The 20,314-nt window shown below is 37.9% G+C and overlaps 1 protein-coding gene and 1 non-coding gene across 18 annotated transcripts in view; one reads left to right on the forward strand and one right to left on the reverse strand.

Annotated features, from left to right (window-relative positions):
• KMT2C (lysine methyltransferase 2C) overlaps positions 1-20,314 on the reverse strand; it is a 253,793-nt gene that overhangs the window by 158,753 nt on the left and 74,726 nt on the right. For 15 of the 17 annotated variants that reach the window (XM_076006746.1, XM_020289638.2, XM_076006744.1 and 12 more), the window contains one exon: positions 10,250-10,391. In XM_076006746.1, coding sequence (XP_075862861.1) covers positions 10,250-10,391 — 142 coding nt within the window. The remainder of the gene's footprint in view (positions 1-10,249; positions 10,392-20,314) is intronic. The other 2 variants (XM_020289650.2, XM_020289639.2) reach the window with 1 other exon arrangement.
• LOC142873161 (U6 spliceosomal RNA) lies at positions 16,270-16,378 on the forward strand. Its single transcript, XR_012921209.1, has one exon. It is a non-coding gene; the product is annotated as a U6 spliceosomal RNA (small nuclear RNA).

Here is a 20,314-nt window from a genome sequence, read left to right on the forward strand (position 1 = left end):
AGTGTAATAAAATTATTCTGAGGTTTACAAGACCTCCGAAATATTGCCACACAACAGATTCACAATGAAGATACTTTTATAGAAGTACTTAAATCATTGAAGAATTAGGAAAAGTTGTACAAAGTAAGGATGATCTCAGAGTAATTTATTGTGGGCTGTTAAAAAAAGGAGGGGCAATGGAAACTTCTGGCTTCTATGCTGGATGTCAAAAGCTGCAAAGAAGGGGAGGTGAAGTGGCTCACTCCTGTAATCCTAGCACTCTGGGAGGCCAAGGCAGGCAGATCGCTCAAGGTCAGGAGTTCGAAACAAGCCTGAGCAAGGGCAGGACCCCATCTCTACTATAAACAGAAAGAAATTAATTGGCCAACTAATATATATATAGAAAAAATTAGCCGGACATGGTGGCGCATACCTGTAGTCTCAGCTACTCGGGAGGCTGAGGCAACAGGATTGCTTGAGCCCAGGAGTTTGAGGTTGCTGTGAGCTAGGCTGATGCCACAGCACTCACTCTAGCCTGGGCAACAAAGTGAGACTCTGTCTCAAAAAAAAAAAAAAAAAAACCTGCAAAGATTAGCAGGAATCCTTCAGTGTGTGTAAAAAAAAAAAAAAAAAAGCCAAAAACAGAAAAGCTGCAAAGAGCATTGCACCTACCCTCACAACAAAACCCAACCATAGAATCTGCAAATTCACTTTTCTTAAACCCATCAGAGGGTAGAAATCACAGGGCAACCAATTATTTGTAATTAAGTGAAAAACACTTCCAAAAAGAGATGAGACACAAACACTTCTGGGGAAGGAGTCAGTAGTTATCATGCAAGCAGGACAGGATCAGAAAAATTCAGTCAAAAATTTTAACGAATTGCTACAAGCCAAGTCTGAGATGCTGTTAACACCTGTGACGCACTGGCACAAGGGGAACTCTAATCCACTCACAAGCTCCTCTCTATGTACCTCGCCAGGTGCTCATGCACAATAAAGAAAGAAAATATATGTACACAGCAAATGCAAAACATTTTAAAAGATGGCAAACAAATCTTAATTACCATTACAATAAATGTAAACAAGCAAAAATCACCAATTAAAAGATAATTTCTGGCCCGGTGTGGTGGCTCACACCTGTAATCCCAGCACTCTGGGAGGCCAAGGCAGGCGGATTGCTCGAGGTCAGGAGTTTGGATTGCTCGAGGTCAGGAGTTTGAAACCAGCCTGAGCAAGAGCAAGACCCCCGTCTCTACTATAAATAGAAAGAAATTAATTGGCCAACTAATATATATAGAAAAAAATATATATTAGCCGGGCATGGTGGCGCATGCCTATAGTCCCAGCTACTTGGGAAGCTGAGGCAGGAGGATTGCTTGAGCCCAGGAGTTTGAGGTTGCTGTGAGCTAGGCTGACGCCACATCACTCAACTCTAGCCTGGGCAACAAAGTGAGACTCTGTCTCACAAAAAAGAAAGATAATTTCTGAGATTAGCTTAAAATTAGATTCAACAATTAAATTCAGGCCAGGCACCATGTATTCCCAGTCTATTCTGGGAGGCCAAAACATGAAGACTGCTTGAAGTCAGGAGTTCAAGACCAGCCTGAGCAAGAGTGAGACTCCTTGTCTCCAAAAAAATAGAAAACAAATTAGCCAATCAACTAAAAATATAAAAAAACAGGTGGGCGTAGTGGCATGCACTTGTAGTCTCATCTACTCAGGAGGCTGAGGCAGGAGGATTGCCTGAGCCCAGGGGTTTGAGGTTGCCTTGAGCTAGCCTGACATCACAGCACTCTAGCCTGGGCAACAAAGCAAGACTCTGTCTCAAAAAAATTTTAAAAAAGCAAAAACAAGTTTTCAAAAGACACATAAATCTAGAACAAGAAAGCAGGTAAAATGATAACAGGCAAATATGAACCAAAAGAGGCCAGGTGCAGTGGCTCACGCCTGTAATCCTAGTACTCCACGGGAGAATCGCTCAAGGTCAGGAATTTGAGACTAGCCTGAGTAAGAACAAGACCCATCTCTACTAAAAATTGAAAGAACTGGACAACTAAAAAAAATATACAGAAAAAACTTGCCGGGCATGGTGGCGCATGCCTGTAGTGCAAGCTACTCAGGAGGCTGAGGCAGAAGGATCACTGGAGCCTGGGAATTTGAGGTTGCTGTGAGCTAGGCTGACACCACAGCACTTTAACCCGGACAACAGAGTGAGACTCTGTCTCAAAAATAAATAAATAAATAAATAAATAAAATGAAAATAAAAAGAAACAAATATGAACCAAAAGTAAAGTTTGAGTGGCAATGATACTATCAGACAAAATGAAAGTTAAGACAAAAAGAAAATGCTACATTAGAAATGATAAAAGATATTATACATTAACAAAATGATCAATAGTAGTATATATCCATCACAACCATATACTCATATACCAAGAGGCCCCACAATAGATAAGGCAACTAGAAGTTGAGCATACCCAATCCAAAAATCAGAAATCGGCAATGCTCCAAAATCTGAAATGTTTTGAGCACCAAACATGACACCACAAGTAGAAATTTCTACATGAGTACTTTTTGTTTTGAGCACAAAATTATTAAAAATATTGTCTAAAATTATCTTTTCAGGCTATGTGTATATGGTATATATGAATTTTGTGTTTAGACTTAGTCCCCTTCCCACAATATCTCATTATATATATGCAAATATTCCAAAAAAAATCCCAAATCTCAAACACATGTGATCCCAAGCATTCCAAAGAAGGGATATTCAACCTCTACTAACAAAACTCGAAAGCCTCCAGGTGCAGTGGCACATGCCTATAATCCCAACACTTTGGAAGGCAGAGGCAAGAGGCTCACTTGAGGCCAAGAGTTTGAGAACAGCTTGGGCAACACAGTGAGACCCCCATCTCTACAAAAAATTAAAAATTAATCCTGGTCTACTGGCATGCACCTGTAGTCCCAGCTATTCAGGAGGCTGAGGTAATAGAATTGCTGAAGCCCAAGAGTTCAAGGTTGCTGTGAGCTGTGATTGCACAACTACACTCCAGCCTGGGCAAAGAGTAGAATTAATCTTTAAAAAAAAAAAAAAACTAGAAGGCAAAAAAACTAAATCGACAACAGAGAAAATATTAACAATTATATACATATATATTATTATATATGAAACAGATAAAAATTAAGTAGATTGGGAACATCTTTATTGTTCATTATTATCCGAATGTAATAAATAAGCTGAAGATATTCAATTCTACCTACAACCAAGGGAATATTCTTTTCAAACATATTAAAATATTACAAAAGTAGGCTACATATTAATGCCATAAAGACATGATATATTCCAAATGACCAAAATCATACAAATAATATTCTCTGACAATAATGTAGTAAAACTAAAGATATACAACAAATAGATAACTTAAAATTTTCCAAACATTTGGAAACTATAAAAACAATATTTGGAATAAATGATAATGATAATACTGAATATAAAAATTTGTGGGTTGCAGCTAGAGTAATAATTCCAAGAGAGCTTATGAATGTACATAAATTATCAATAAATGTAAATGTTTAAATATAAATGATCTAACCTTTCAACTGAAGAAGTTTGGAAAAAAGTAAACAAGGACACTGATGGAAGGCAAGAGAAACAACAGAAACCAGTGAAATAGACAACTAAAAACAAGAGAGATCAACAAAACCAAAATCTAATTCCTTTTAAAATAACAAAATCTCTGGGGGAAAAAAAGGCAAAATGCAAACAAAACACAAAATGGAGAAGAGAAATAACTCCACATGCAATTAAATAGACAGACAGACAGACAGACAGGATAGATGCTCACTCTCGCCACTTCTTTTCAACACAGGACTGCAAGTCCTAGCCAGAGCAAGTAGGGAAGAGAAAGAAATAAAAGGCACACTAATAGGAAAGGAAGAAGTGAAATTGTCTCTATTTGCTGTTGACACAATCTTATATATGGAAAACCCTAAACACTCCACCTAAACTGTTAAAACTGATAAACAAATTCAGTAAAGTTGCAAGATACAAAAATCAACATACAAAAATCAGTAGCATTTCTATATACTAATAGTGAACTATCCAAAACAGAAATCAAGAAAAAAATGCCCATTTATAAAAGCAACAAAAAATTAAATAATTAGGTATAATTTTAATCAAGGAGGTAAAAGTATACTGTATACTGAAAACTATAAAATACTGATGAAATAAATTTAAGAAAACAAAAATATCCTGAGTTTGTGGACTGGAAGAATCAATATTATGAAAATATCCATACTAAGGCCGGGCGCTGTGGCTCACGCCTGTAATCCTAGCTCTTGGGAGGCCGAGGCGGGCGGATTGCTCAAGGTCAGGAGTTCAAAACCAGCCTGAGCAAGAGCAAGACCCCGTCTCTACTATAAATAGAAAGAAATTAATTGGCCAACTGATATATATATAAAAAATTAGCCGGGCATGGTGGCGCATGCCTGTAGTCCCAGCTACTCGGGAGGCTGAGGCAGAAGGATCACTCAAGCCCAGGAGTTTGAGGTTGCTGTGAGCTAGGCTGACGCCACGGCACTCACTCTAGCCTGGACAACAAAGTGAGACTCTGTCTCAAAAAAAAAAAAAAAAAAAAAAAAAAAAGAAAATATCCATACTACTCAAAGCCATCTGCAGAGTCAATGCAATCTCTATCAAAATTGCAATGTCACATTGTACCCATAAATGTATACATTATATGTCAATCAAAATAATAATAAAAATAATAAATGTATCATGAACCACATATTACTACACTTGAAAACCTAGATGAAATTTGTAAGTTCTGAGAAAAATATGAAATGCCACAATTGGTACAAGATGAAACAGGCAGCTGAAGAGAAAAAATTTTTTTGAATTGAACTTGTAGTAAGAGTTCAGCTTTCAAAAGAAACCCCACAGACCCAGGTAATTTTATAAAGTGTGTTACTTCAAATTTGTATGGACTTAATTCTCATCTTAAACTAGTTTTTCCATAAAATAAAATTCAAAAATGCCTGGCTCCACATAAGGCTAATGTAATTTTTGTCTCCAAAACTAGGAAATCATAACAAAAATTACAAAAATTCATATTGCTGGCTGGGCGCAGTGGCTCACGCCTGTAATCCTAGCACTCTGGGAGGCCGAGGTGGGCGGATTGCTCGAGGTCAGGAGTTCAAAACCAGCCTGAGCCTGAGCGAGACCCCATCTCTACTATAAATAGAAAGAAATTAATTGGCCAACTAATATATATATATATATAGAAAAAAATTAGCCGGGCATGGTGGCGCATGCCTGTAGTCCCAGCTACTTGGGAGGCTGAGGCAGGAGGATTGCCTGAGCCCAGGAGATTGAGGTTGCTGTGAGCTAGGCTGATGCCACAGCACTCACTCTAGCCTGGGCAACAAAAGCAAGACTCTGTCTCAAAAAAAAAAAAAAAAAAAAAAAATTCATATTGCTTATGAATGTAAACAAAAGATAAGCTAACTAAAATCCAACATTGTGCTTAAAAAGTATGTCGCAATCAAGTAATGTTTACTGCAAGTTTTTTGGCTTCTACTGAATTGGCTTTTTCTTACTGATTTGTTTCATTTTTAAATACATATGGACACAAATCCTATGTCAGTTATATGTCTCACAAATATTTTACCCTTTTCTGCCATTTATCCTTTCACTCTGGTTTTGTTAACTTTTATGAAAAGAAGTCTTTAATTTAAATATTGTGGTATTAATCAATCTTTTTTTAATAATTAGCGCCTTTCATTTGTTTTAAAAACTCTTTCCTTACCCCAAAGTAATGAAGAAATTCTTCTACGTTAACTTTTTTTTTTTTTTTTGGAGACAGAGTCTCACTTTCTTGCCCAAGCTAGAGTGAGTGCCGTGGCATCAGCCTGGCTCACAGCAACCTCCAACTCCTGGGCTCAGCAATCCTACTGCCTCAGTCTCCCAAGTAGCTGGGACTACAGGCATGCACCACCATGCCTGGCTAATTTTTTGCATATATATATTTTAGTTGTTCAATTAATTTCTTTCTATTTTTGGTAAAGACAGGGTCTCGCTCAGGCTGGTTTCGAACTCCTGACCTCGAGCAATCCGCCCGCCTCAGCCTCCCAGAGTGCTAGGATTACAGGCATGAGCCTACATTAACTTCTAAAAATTTTATTGGTTGGCTTCTTACATGTAAGTCTACAAATTAATTGGAGCTGATGTGAATAAAGATCTACCTTCTTGGACAGGTGCGGTGGCTCATGCTTGTTAATACCAGCACTTTGGGAGGCTGAGGTGGAAAGATGACTTGAGGCCAGAAGTTCGAGACCAGCCTGGGCAACAACGAGATCCCTGCTCTACAAAAAAAAAAAAAAAAAAAAAAAAAAAAAAATTTTTCTTTAGGTCTACCTTCTTTAAAAAAAAAAAATGAGGTAGACCAGGTGTAATGGCTCATACATGTAATCCCAGTGCTTTTGGGAGGTCAAGATGGGAGATCCCTTGAGGCCGGGAGTTCAAGACCACCCTAGTCAACAAAGCAAGACCCTGCCTCTCTAAAAGAAAAGAAAAGGGAAAAAAAAAAAAATTAGCCAGGCGTGGTAGTTTGTACCTGTAGCCCAAGCTACTCCAAAGGCTAAACCTTCTAGACTGATTGCACCTGGGAGTTGGAAGTTGCAGTGAGCTGTGATCATACTACTGAACTCCAGCCTGGGCAAAAGAGCAGGACCCTGTCTCAAAATTTAAAAAAAAAAAAAATTTTTTTTTTTTAAGTATGTCATCCCAGCACAATTATTGGAAGACATATCCTTCTTCACTGATTTATGATGCTACTTTGCCATAAATAACCTGTCCGTATTACTCATGTATTTGTTTCTGGGTTCACTCTTCTGTTCCACTTATCTGTTTTTCTGTCCCTGTGGTAATACAGCACTGACTTAATTTACTAGTCTGTTAATCTTTTTCTGTTCTTCTTGATGGGTAAAACTTGGCTTATCCTGCCTTTTGCATATTCATATAAACTTTTAAAATCAGCTTGTCAAATTTACTGTAGACATTTTTTATAAGGATTATATTGAACCTACAGATCGATTGGGAAAGAATATCTTTAAAACACTGCATCTCCTAAAATATGAATATTACATTTATATTATTATTATTTAATATCTTTCCAAAAAGTTTAATAATTATTTCTATAAAGGTTTTATTCACATTTCTGCACATAATACTGGTTACATATTATTTTATATTATTAGAAAACAATATTCTGAAAAATACTTTTTACCTCTATTCCTGATATATAAAAATACAAGTTACTTTTGCATTTTGATTGTATATCTACAATCTTGCTAAAATCCCACTATTATCATTAATTATCTGTAGATTCTTTTAGAATATTTATGATATGGAACCATTAGAATTCATTAGATTCAACCTAGTCATCCTACTTTAAGGAAACTGAGGTACAGAGAGATAAAAATGAATAAATAAAGGTAAAAAAGTGGCAGTGGCTAAACTAAAAGTCAAGTCTTTATCAACAGCACGCTGGCTTTGTTGGAGGGCACATCCAGTCTTTCCTGTCTAGGGAAAGATCACAGTGGTGGCAGTAGTACAGTCCAGAATAAATAACTATGGCCTTGTTTATTAATCTAATGCAAAGGTCTTTTCCTATATTGTGTAAGTATCAATCTAATTTTATTTTTTAAATGGATAGCCAATTAATGAGTTATCTACTCTTATTATTTTGAAAGACCATTTTATTATTATATATTATAAATTTTTATATGTTCATGAATAGCTTTTAACTTTCACTTTCTACAAGTATTTCATGAGGACCAATTAAGTGATAGTCACAGGGGACAGAGCTAAGTCAGTCAGACATAGAATCAAGCAAGGTTAAGAACTACAACAGGTTCCACAGGCAGAGCTGAATACAGAGACACAGAACACTCTTAGAAGGCTCTCAGATGCCTGCTATCAACTACCAAATATTCTCAATTCCACATATGCATTACCATTTTTAATTTCTGTTATGGATAAAATGGTAAAATTTAAATAAAAATAAAGTTTATGGTATTATCAATTGAACTACAAGCAGCATTTTCAAATTTTAAGTTACAATTTAAGCAGAATTTTAAATTCTATTCAAACAGAATTTTAAATTAATTCTAATTCTGGATTCCCAACTTATTTCTAACACCAGCTTATTCTGCATTTAAAAAGATAATTTTGAAAGACTCTTAAGAAAAATGTCAATTTTTTTATTTGAAATTGATGGCTTTATTCATTATTCATTCAAGAATATTTATACAACACCTAATCTCTGTTGAGGACTATCAGGTGCAAGAGACAGAGCAATGTGCAAAGCCGACCATGGCAGCCCTCACAGAGCTCACATGGCAATAAGGCAGATAAAAATCATCAAATGAACTCTCAGGAAATAAAAAGTATCACAAGGAAAAGTAAAGCAGAATTACTGCATAAAATACAGTGGGACTGCTGTTTTATTTATTTTCCATCCTACTCTTTTATTTTGAAAATGTTCAAACCTCCCAAAAAATATTGGGGGAAGGAAGACTAAAGACTACAGTATAACAAACACTTGTATACCCTTTGTCAAGATTCACACTGTGTGCTCTTTTCCCTGAGCTGACCAAAACTAGGTTATAGTCATGACACTTCAGAGGATAAGAGAATTGGCAGATGATTAGGGAGGCCTCTCTGGGAGGCAAGCCATTTGACAGCAAAGCAAGCTGGAAGGCCCTCACAACAGAAACCTGATCAGTGTGTAAAAGTGAGGTCAATGTGGTGAGAGCACTGTACGTGACAAATGACATCACAGAGGCAGCCAGGGCCAGATCATGCCTTGTAGACTTGGTAAGTACTTGAAATTACAAATATAATTTAAATATAATAGTCAATAAAGAGAATGTAGGAGGAGAACTGATCATCATAATTAGAATAAACTTTACAACCGTGCTATGAACAAATTAGACTGTGGAATAGTAAAGAGAAGAAACAGAAAGATTAGTTAAAAGGCTACTACAGCCTCCAAAGGATAACAGTGACTTGAATCAAGATGAGAAGAAGTTCATCTTCAGAAGTTGAGCTATGAAGGAGAAAAGATAGAAAACCAAGATTACCTCCAAAACTTTTGGACTAAGCCACAGGGAAACTATTGGCATTATTTATTGAAGTGGAAAACCCTGAAGAAAAGCATATTTGGAGCAGAATGGAGGCAGAATCCAGAAAGGCAGTGGACACATTAAGGGTGAGGTATCTAAGGCACTTCCCAAAAGAAGATGTCAACAGATAGAGGGACATGAAAGTTTTGAGTTCAGGTAAAGATGAGCACTGAGATTCCTAAGGACACACACAGAGTTTACAGCTATCAGACTGAATGAGCTTTCTTTTTCCGGGAGTGAACAGACACAAAAAGTAGACATGGTATCTGAGGAGTCAGCCCTGAGGATGCCAACATTATAAAGGTAGAATCTCCACAGCAGCCGGGGAAAGACAAAATGAAGGATGACGTATGCCACAAGCAAAAGGAAAAAACACTTCAAGAAGATTGGAGCATTCAACTGATTGATAATTTCATGGTTTTATCCATATCTCTCAAATAAGGTCTAAAAACTATAAGACTTCAAAAGCTTAATTATACACTGATGTGGTTACAGCATCCTATATTTCTTTTTTTTTTTAAAGAATGGGGAGACAGTAAGGTACAAAAATACAAAGTTAAGTTTACAGATAATATTACAAATTAATGCTTCTCCTAAATGCTCATAGTTATTTCTTCTGCCAGGAATAACATACTGGTAATATTCTGTACTGGCCTAAAATGACTAGAATAAAACCCTACTGTACTGCCCTGCTCTGTAATCGCCTAAGCCAGGCGTCCTCAAACTATGGCCCACCGGCCGCATGCAGTCCACCTAGCACATTTATCCAGCCCTCTCGGTGTTTTTGCCGCCACTGCCTGTCATGCTTAGCAGCCTACTCGTCCCGGGCCCACAGTCCGCACTCTCCAATGGTATGAGGGACAGTGAACTGGCCCCGTTTAAAAGTTTGAGGACCCCTGGTAAGCCCACCGAGCTACTCACCGAACTACACACAGAGTTTATCAGCCTTAAAATTCAAAAGTACTAAATAGTAAGCTTCCATCCAGATTTATATCCTAAATTTGTATTTCCCAAATTTTCTCTATAGTCAATTCACAGCCTTTTTTCCTGTAATTAATATCCAATGCAGCTGCATTCATTCTCTAACCTGATTTTGGCTTCTACACCAACAGAGACCAAGGAGTTTGCAGATTCCTCAGACACAGATCGTTGCAGAGCTGGGACTGGCTGTTTGCTGTTATCCACTTCTGCTTCAGCATCCTCTTCTGCAGACTGTTCTTTGATTTCTGCTTAACAGTAAATAAAAGAATATAAAGAGTCATTTTGTATCTATACTCATCACTGGTGAATTTGTCTATAAAGCATACATCCCAATGGAAAAAATCAAATAATAGTTCATTAATACAGGAAATGTTTGTGTATACAATTGATGGCATTATTCATATTCATTCTCTACTGCAAAATAATAATCAAAACAATGTGAAGTATGGTATACTTTTCCCTGTGCCCAAATTACAACAGACTTGAGAAGTTTCATCTAGTAATAACTATTAAGAATCTTATCTTTAGGATTATAGCAGTCAATCTATAGAACAAATGTCAAACACCGTATACATACGTTCTCGGAAGCAACTCAACTGCTGAGAGGATTTTCAAATGCCATCACCCTTAACATCATTCTTCTCTTTAAAAAAAACAGTATGTCTATTCTATCTTCAATACTACAGTACTAAAATGAAGGGACATCAGCCCTCCACCAGTGCTCCTGATGCAATTCGATGCTCTTGGCTAGATTCTGCACTACCATCCCCAAACAAACAAAAAACATTTTTAATCCTTCAAGCTCCACTTCTGTCTTTCCCTCCTTTTACCACCAAACTTCATGGCACTTGGAGTAACAAAACTCCATTTCCTTCCCCCTCAACTCTTTTTTTTTTGAGACAGAGTCTCACTGTGTTGCCTGGGCTAGAGTGCCATGGCATCAGCCTAGTTTACAGCAACCTCAAACTCCTGGGCTCAAGGGATCCTGCTGCCTGAGCCTCCCGAGTAGCTGGGACTACAGCCAAGTGCCACCATGCCTGGCAATTTTTTCTACATATTTTTTTTTAGTTGTCCAGCTAATTTCTTTCTTTTCTTTCTTTTTTTAGACAGAAAAAGAGGCTAGAGTAAGTGCCGTGGCATTAGCCTAGCTCACAGCAACCTCAAACTCCTTGGCTCAAGCAATCCTCCTGCCTCAGCCTCCCCACTACAGGCATGCGCCACTATGCCTGGCTAATTTTTTCTATATATATTAGTTGGCCAATATCTTTCTATTTATAGTACAGACGGGGGTCTCGCTCTTGCTCATGCTGGTTTTGAAATCCTGACCTCGAGCAATATGCCTGCCTCGGCCTCCCAGAGTGGGAGGATTACAGGAGTGAGCCACCACGCCCAGCCTACTAACTCTTTTTAATATGTATCTGTCCTCCTATTATAGTAATTGTTCTCACCAACAACATTGATGGCAACACAACTAACAATCCAGGGGCCACTCAAAAGCCTTCAAATATCCTAAAAATTCATTTTACACTAGGACTACCTCCTCCTTGGTGAAATGCTCTTCCCTTTGGTAAATGCAGGGAGATATTTTTTTTTTTTTTGGAGACAGAGTCTCACTTTGTTGCCCAGGCTAGAGTGAGTGCTGTGGCGTCAGCCTAGCTCACAGCAACCTCAAACTCCTGGGCTCAAGCAATCCTGCTGCCTCAGCCTCCCGAGTAGGTGGGACTACAGGCATGCACCACCATGCCCGGCTAATTTTTTTTTCTATATATTAGTTGGCCAATTAATTTCTTTCTATTTATAGTAGAGATCGGGTCTCGCTCTTGCTCAGACTGGTTTTGAACTTCTGACCTCCAGCAATCCGCCCACCTCGGCCTCCCAGATGCAGGGAGATTTAACAGAGGAATATAGGCTTTGGAGTAAATAAAGATCTGGTATCAAGCACCAGTTCTACCATCTACCAGCTTTCGACATTATGTCAAAGTCATCTGTTTCACTCATCTAGAAAATTAGTAAACTACCACATAACTCATGAGATTGCTAATATCATTCTTTTTGGTTGATTTCTTTTAGAACTCTAAATATAGATACAATCTTCTGTATCCTTTAATGCTCTTCTTTGAAGAACAGGTTTCAACAATCTCCTCTGGACTTAATGATTTTTAAGTCAACATCTCTAGCACTAATTCCCCTCCTGAGTCCCAGGCCACATTTTTACTGCATTCTAGAAAGAACTAGCAGTTTGAACATTCAATTTCACACCAAACTAGCTATCTCTCAGATCAGCCATTCCATCTGACTTCCCTATTTTTGTGACTATCTTCTAGACTCAAAATAAATTTTAGGAAAGTATTTTGAAAAATGAACAATTTCGATAATTATTGTTTAGTTAGAAAAACTATAAATAATTGTAAATCCTATCAAAGCATAAATTCAATGAGACATTGAGCATCAAACAGGTTTTGGTTTTCATATTTAAAATAATATTTCTTTTCCCATGTTTAAAACTGGAATAGAAAAGCTGACGATAAATTAACTGCTTGTGAGGCCTATCAAAGTGTCCTGTCTATTCCTAGAGACAAAATTGATAGAGTACCTACCTACAATCAAATGTACAAATACGTAAATTTGTATCAATAAGGATCATAAAATGAAATTTCGAATTTTTATATGACAAAACTCCTCATGAACAAAATGAAAATGTCTCAGATGAAAGAACATGCATGTAACCTGCATCCCCAAAAAGGTATTCAAACCCAGAATATGTAACGAACTCCAAAGATGAACATGATAAGATACACAAACCTGTAGAAAACCATGAAGGGGCTGGGCACAGTGGCTCACGCCTATAATCCTAGCACTCTGGGAGGCTGATGCAGATGGATCGCTCAAAGTCAGGAGTTAGAAACCAGCCTGAGCAAGAGTGAGACCTCGTCTCTACTATAAATAGAAAGAAATTAATTGGCAAACTAAAAATAATAGCAAAAATTAGTCGGGCATGTTGGCGCATGCCTGTAGTCCCAGCTACTTGGGAGGCTGAGGCAGAAGGATTGCTTGAGGCCAGGAGTTTGAGGTAGCTGTGAGCTAGGCTAACCGTACTCTAGCCCAGGCAACAGAGTGAGACTCTGTCTCAAAAAAAAAAAAAAAAAAAAAAAAAAACAGATGAAGGACAAATTCCATACTCTCCTTCCTCTATATTTTCAGGTTTTAGCAGGCACATAACTGCTCAGCTAGAGATGTTATTTCTCAACCTTTTTTTGAGCTAAGCATGCCAAGTTTTCACCAATAGAATATGACCAGAAGTGACTGTACCTTCCCCATCACCTAAAAGGAAGTGATCTGCTCTGAACTAAGTTATAGTCCCCTTTCGGGTAGATGGGAAAAGACATGACAGAAACCCATCTGCAAGATAACAATGAGGACAACACTTCAGGGGATGTTTCCACAAGACAGAAGAAACAAAGGTCCATAAACAACCACACAGCGCAAAGTACTTCATCAGCCTATACATCTCACTCTCAAAACTATTACATGAAAGAAAGATTAACAGGTTTTATTTAAGCTAATGCTGTATTTTGGAATCTATGTTATAGCAGTTTAACTCATGCCCTATTTAATATAGAAACTGGTATCAAGAGTAGGAACTGCCATAACAAAAAATCAAATTAAGTGGCTTGGTGATCAGGCCATGAGACACAATACTGGAGTTTGAAAATCAACTGACTCTTTTTATGGCATATTAAAATATTTGATTTAACTATGACCTGCTATAATTTGAAAAGCAAGCTGTGCCTAGAGAGGCTGAACCTCTGGGGAAAGCATCTGGAATGAGCCAGAGGTTATTTTGTGCTGCCTGTTTTCTAATACTTTTTACAACCAATGATCGAAAGAAACAGAATTCTAGTAGAGACTCTCTCTGCCTATTATATTCAAAGTACTATAAAATGACTGTACATAAAATAACTTCATGGAAGCATTTCATTTCTACTCAGAGAGGCCCAGAACACATGTGCCCTTTGCTGTACCATTCTTAATATTAGGTATGTTAGAGGAGGGTAAGAGAAAAAGAAATAAGAAACGTAAAGGAGAAATAAGAACAGTGCCTCAGAAGCTGACATACAATGAGCCAAATGGACTAGGGTCATGTGACATTACAATCCCCTGCAAACACTTTCCTTCTAAGAGCCAGCTCCATCTATCCCCCACTTCCAAACTGTTCCCTACAATAGGTGTGGCCTGTCTGCTTCCATTAACTATGCTGCTGTCTATCACATGACCTCTAATCAAAACTTTTCTTCTCCTGGCAAAGTGTCCAACAGTCTTCAGTTTTTCCCTTATTCTTCCCATAAAATATAACACTTTTAACACATTGACTGCCATTTAAGTTGTATTTAACCCATGCCAGTTTTGAGCTCAGGGCCTCGTGAAGCACATGCAACTCATACGTCAGAACTATCAGAACTGTCCCCACTATCTCCACTAGGATGGTGCTCCTCTCAATCATCACTAAATAGATCAACATCTTCATCACTCATGTCCAAAACTTTGTTAATCATTTTCTCCAACAATTCCTTATGCTCATTTTCTCTAAACATTTTCTCTTGAGAACGAAAAACACAAAATAAACTTATGTGATGATCACACCTCTGGTCACAGAGGCCGCCCTAAAGTAGAACGGCTGGCGTGGGAAGGTCCACAGCATGCCTGTGTGCTGTGAAACCTCTGCTCATTGTTTTCCCTGTCAATCAGCATATCTCCCCAACCTCCTGTCCCCAAGCTCCAGCCCGCCCACCCAAGCATGCCACACGTGCAGCGCTGTGTTCTCCAGTTACCATAACTTCTGACTGCACTGTGAGTTGCATATAACTCAACACGGAACACAATAAAAACTAACAAATTTTTCATTAAATTAGAAAGGATGGTTTTGTTTGTTACGTTTTTATTCTATTTTCATAATAAAACACTGTGTACTGGGTACGGTGGCTCACACCTGTAATCCTAGCACTCTGGGAGGCTGAGGCAGGTGGATCACTCAAGGTCTGGAGTTCAAAACCAGCCTGAGGGCCAGGCGCTGTGGCTCACGCCTGTAATCCTAGCTCTTGGGAGGCCGAGGCGGGCGGATTGCTCAAGGTCAGGAGTTCAAAACCAGCCTGAGCGAGACCCCGTCTCTACTATAAATAGAAAGAAATTAATTGGCCAACTGATATATATATAAAAAAAATTAGCCGGGCATGGTGGCGCATGCCTGTAGTCCCAGCTACCCGGGAGGCTGAGGCAGAAGGATCACTCGAGCCCAGGAGTTTGAGGTTGCTGTGAGCTAGGCTGACGCCACGGCACTCACTCTAGCCCGGGCAACAAAGTGAGACTCTGTCTCAAAAAAAAAAAAAAAAAAAAAACCAGCCTGAGCAAGAGCGAGACCCTGACCCTGTCTCTACTAAAAATAGAAAGAAATTAATTGGACAACTAAAAATATATAGAAAAGGGCTGGGTGCGGTAGCTCACGCCTGTAATCCTAGCATTCTGGAAGGCCAAGGCAGGTGGATCGCTCAAGGTCAGGAGTTCAAAATCAGCCTGACCAAGAGTGAGACCCTGTCTCTACTAAAAATAGAAAGAGATTGATTGGCCAACTAAAAATATATAGAAAAAAATTAGCCGGCCCATGGTGGCGCATGCCTGTAGTCCCAGCTACTCGGGAGGCTGAGGCAGGAGGATTGCTTGAGCCCAGGAGTCTCAGGTTGCTGTGGGCTAGGCTGACAGCCACGGCACTCTAGCCCAGGCAACAGAGTGAGACCCAGCCTCAAAGAAAATAATAAAATAAAATAAAAAAAAAAAATAAAACACAGTGGTTTCAAGGAAAAAAAAATTTTTCTAGTGTGGGAGTCAATGTGTTAATGTTTTTTTAGGGGAGTTTCATTGCTTACAACTAAGGGGAAACAAGTAGGACAATGTCTGTTTCTCTCTCAAATTAGAACCAGAAGGAGATAGAGAAGTTAAACATAAATGTCAACGGTAAATTAGTAAGTTTCAGGTACACAACCCTTTGAAATCAGGTTTCCAGCAGGTTTTTTTGTTTTTTTGGGGGGTAGGGAGACGGATTCAGACCATAAGGATTTTTTTTCAATAGTATCAGTGCTCACTTCCACAGAACATACACTATAAAACTGGAACGACGCAGAGAAGATTAGCATGGTCCCTGTGCAAGGATGACACGCAAATTCATAAAGTATTCCATTAAAAAAATAAATTTAAAAAAAAAGAAAGAATGTAAGAAGCGGTATCAGGACCAGGCCTGATTCACAAAGAGGAAAATAGTATGGCAGGCTCTGGGAGCTCATCCTGTTCTCTTTCTTCTCTATTAACATTAGCTCTGCATATGATCCTAAGCTGGATTTGCTGAAGAAACAGTAGAGACTGATGAGTTTTGGTTTTATTTTTGGCTAGAATTTGTCGGTCTTTTATACTTTAATGAACAAGAATCTTACGGCTGCTTCCTAGGAAGCAGCAGTTCCAGCCACAAAACACAAACAAAAAAGACATCCCTAAATATACAAAACTATAGGTAATAATAGAACCTTGTCTTTAACTGTCACTCTTCATTTGGTAGAAAAAGTCAGGTCTTAATATCTATAAAAATCAAGGTAGGACAATTAAACTAGTGTTCGTGTCTCTCTTCTCCTAAGTGCTAGTCTTTCAAAGATCGTTAGAGTTTGGCAGCAGAACGTGAAACAGACTGCTCTGACTGAAAATGATGTCAACCAGGGATCCCACCAGCTAAGCCACCCAGTGATGCGAATGGCTGTGAACCCAGCAACACCTGACGGAATACTCCTGATGCTAGTACTTGGTTATCTCCAGTTTATTACTAAAAATGTACTCTTGAATATTACCCTATGCTTTGCATAAAAGCAGCAGCTAGTCATTCAACCAAGAAAACAGTCCAGAATTGGCTACTCAGCCGCTTTGCAGAGTTTTTATCTTTCATGGGGCCAAAATTAGGCCAAACTGCCTGCAGTCCAAAACTGTGGAAATTAGAATATTTTTTACATTTAAAAAATAACAATGAGATACTCTTCTTCGATGCAAACTCCTCAGTGTATCTTTCCCCTTAGTTTGAAAAACACTTAAAATACAGGCAATGCTCTAAAGCTAAAAACATGGAGAACACTAAGTACAGCGGTGGCAATTTTATCTGTAGTCACTACCTGTGGTTAATCTCTAACCGCTAGGTGGCACATGTGCAGTGGGAACTAACTAAAACCCAATCACATGTAAGGAAGTTCTTAAGAGAAGAGATTCTCTGTGTACTTCATTAAACAGCATTACCTATGTGCTAGACATGTCTCTGGGGACACGAAGATAAATTAGATCTAACCCTTGACCTTACGTAATTCCATTACGTATCTTCTTTTATGCCATTACTTTTTCACCTACAATGACTTTTATTTAACCCTAAATACTTGGTTCTATGACATGAAAAGGGTTAATAGCAAAAGCTGTTTGCCTTGTTAGTTAAAATCAAAGGCTTGGTATCTAATGGTCTGGAATTTGCATTCTAGCTTAGCCATTTGCTAGCAATGTGACCCTGACAAGAAAACCTCATCTCAATTTCAGTTTACTCATCATTTAGTAGACAGATAATAACCAGTGGTGATGACACCACCACACTCTTGTCCCAGTATAAATCTGTCTTTAGGGGGCCAGGCTCACAGCTGTAATCCTTGCACTTCGGGAGGCCAAGGTGGGAGGACTGCTTGAGGCCAAGGAGTTTGACACCAGCCTGAACAATACCAATATCCCGTCTCTACAAAAAAAATAGAAAAGTCAGTCAGGTGTGGTGGCACATGCCAGTAGTCCCAGCTACTCAGGAGGCTGAGGCAGGAAGATTGCTTGAGCCCAGGAGTGTGAGGTTGCTGTGAGTTATGATGACCCCACTGCACTTTTGTCCCAGCAACACAGTGAGACCCTGTCTTAGGGGGGGGAAAAAAAAAAAAGAAAGAAAAAGAAAACCTAAATGGGCCTATGTCTACTAAACAAGTTGAATCAATAATTAATAACCTTCCAAAATAGGACAGACCAAGGACAGTTAGGTTCATTGGTGAATTCTACCAAACATTTAAGGAAGAAATTATACCAATTCTCTACAATCTCTTTCAGAAGGTAGAAGCATAAGGAATATAACCCTCGCCAATGAAGATTTACAGATTGAAGATAAGCATATGAAAAGATGCTCCACATTATATATCATCAAGGAAATGCGAATTAAAACAATGACATATCAATACACACCTATTAGAAAGGCCAAAATCTGGAACACTGAAACTACCAAATGCTAGCAAATATGTATAGTGACAGGAACTCCCATTCACTGCTAGTGAGAATACAAAATGGTACAGCCACTCTGGCAGATAATTTGGTGGTTCCTTACCATATAATCCAGTAATCATGTTGGTTGGTATTTGCCCAAATGAGCTGAAATTTTATGTCCACAAAAATCTGCACACAGATGGGTTTTTTTTTTCTTTTTTAAATTTTCCCTTTTATAAGGGTAAGCATACAGATGTTTGTAGCAGCTTTATTCATAATTGACAAAACTTGGAAGCAATCAAGATGTTCTTCCAATAGGTGAAAGGATACATAAATTGTGGTATATCCAGGCCATGGATAGAATATAAATATAGATATAAATATTAAAGAATATAAGATTCTTTAATAAAGATTAAAGAATATAAGAATATAAAGATTAAAGAATATAGAGATATAAAGAAATATAAATAAAAATATTTATATTAAAGAATATAAATAAAAGTGAAAGAAGACAATCTGAAAAGGCTATACTGTATGATCCCAACTATTTGACATTCTGGGAAAGGCAAAAGTATGGAAACAGTAAAATGAATGATGGTTGCCAGGGGTTAAGGGGAAGGGAAGGAAGAATAGGTGGAGCGTACAGAATTTTTAGGGCAGGGAAACTATTCTGTATGATGCTTTAAGGGTAGATATATGTCATTATATTTGTCCTAACTCATAGAATGTATAACACAAAGAGTGAATTCTTATATAAACTATGAACTTTGGATGATAATGACATATTCATGTAGGTTAAACAATTTTAACAAACGTACCACTCTGGTACAGGATGTTGATAATGAAGAAGATTATGCACATATGGGGGCAGGGGATATATGGGAAATTTCTATACTTTCCCTGCAATTTTGGTGTGAACCTAAAAGTGTTCTAAAATTACAATAAAAAAAAATAGTATAGTAAATACACAAATCAATAATACAGTCATATCATTATCAAGTATTAGCTATTGTACATAATTATATGTGCTATACTTTTAAATGACTTGCAGTGCCTTAGGTTTGTTCAGACCAGCATCACCACAAACTCCTGAGTAATATGCTGTGTTGCACTATGCTAGGAAGCCACAACAGCTACGAAGCCACTAGGCAATAGGAATTTTTCAGCTCCATTATAACCCTGTGGGACCACCATCACGTATGCAGTCCACTGTTGACAGAAACATCATTATGACTGAACTAGTACACAACTAAAGTGGACTAGCATAACAGTTCTGAACAGAAACAGTATGATATGCATCTCTAGAGCCTAGATTTTTGTCTCCAATACTATTCTCCATGAAAAAAACTAGAACCCCTTAGAGAATAGCTATTTTCATATCTTGGGTCAGGGAGTACTAAAGATGAAACTGAAAGATATTGCCAAAGAGCAATGAGCTCTGAAAAGTTTTAAGATGACACTAAAGAGAACCCAGAAGCCAGCTGACAAGGTGCTCCCATGAGCCAAACTATGACAACTTGAACATTACGAAGAAATTTTTAATTATAACTAAATTATAATTAGCTAATTATAATTAATTAAAACACGTTTGCAAAGCCCTGATTATATGATTCTCAAGAAAATGGAATTTCTCTTCTTTTCAAGTAACTAGCACTTCATTCAAGTTGATTTTATTCATATTTAAGAAATGTACAGAAATGGTAAAAGCCCCCATCTCCTCCAAAAGAAAGATAGGATTTTCTTATCATAAAATATTAACAAACTGGTCCATGGAACTTTTTACTACTTTTTCAATGACTACTTGCAGATTATTCATTCCCACCAACCCACCACAGGATACTCATTTTAATTAATACTCTTACATTACTAA

Source organism: Microcebus murinus, chromosome 9, assembly GCF_040939455.1.
Source record: "Microcebus murinus isolate Inina chromosome 9, M.murinus_Inina_mat1.0, whole genome shotgun sequence".
In the NCBI taxonomy this organism is placed as follows: Eukaryota; Metazoa; Chordata; class Mammalia; order Primates; family Cheirogaleidae; genus Microcebus; species Microcebus murinus.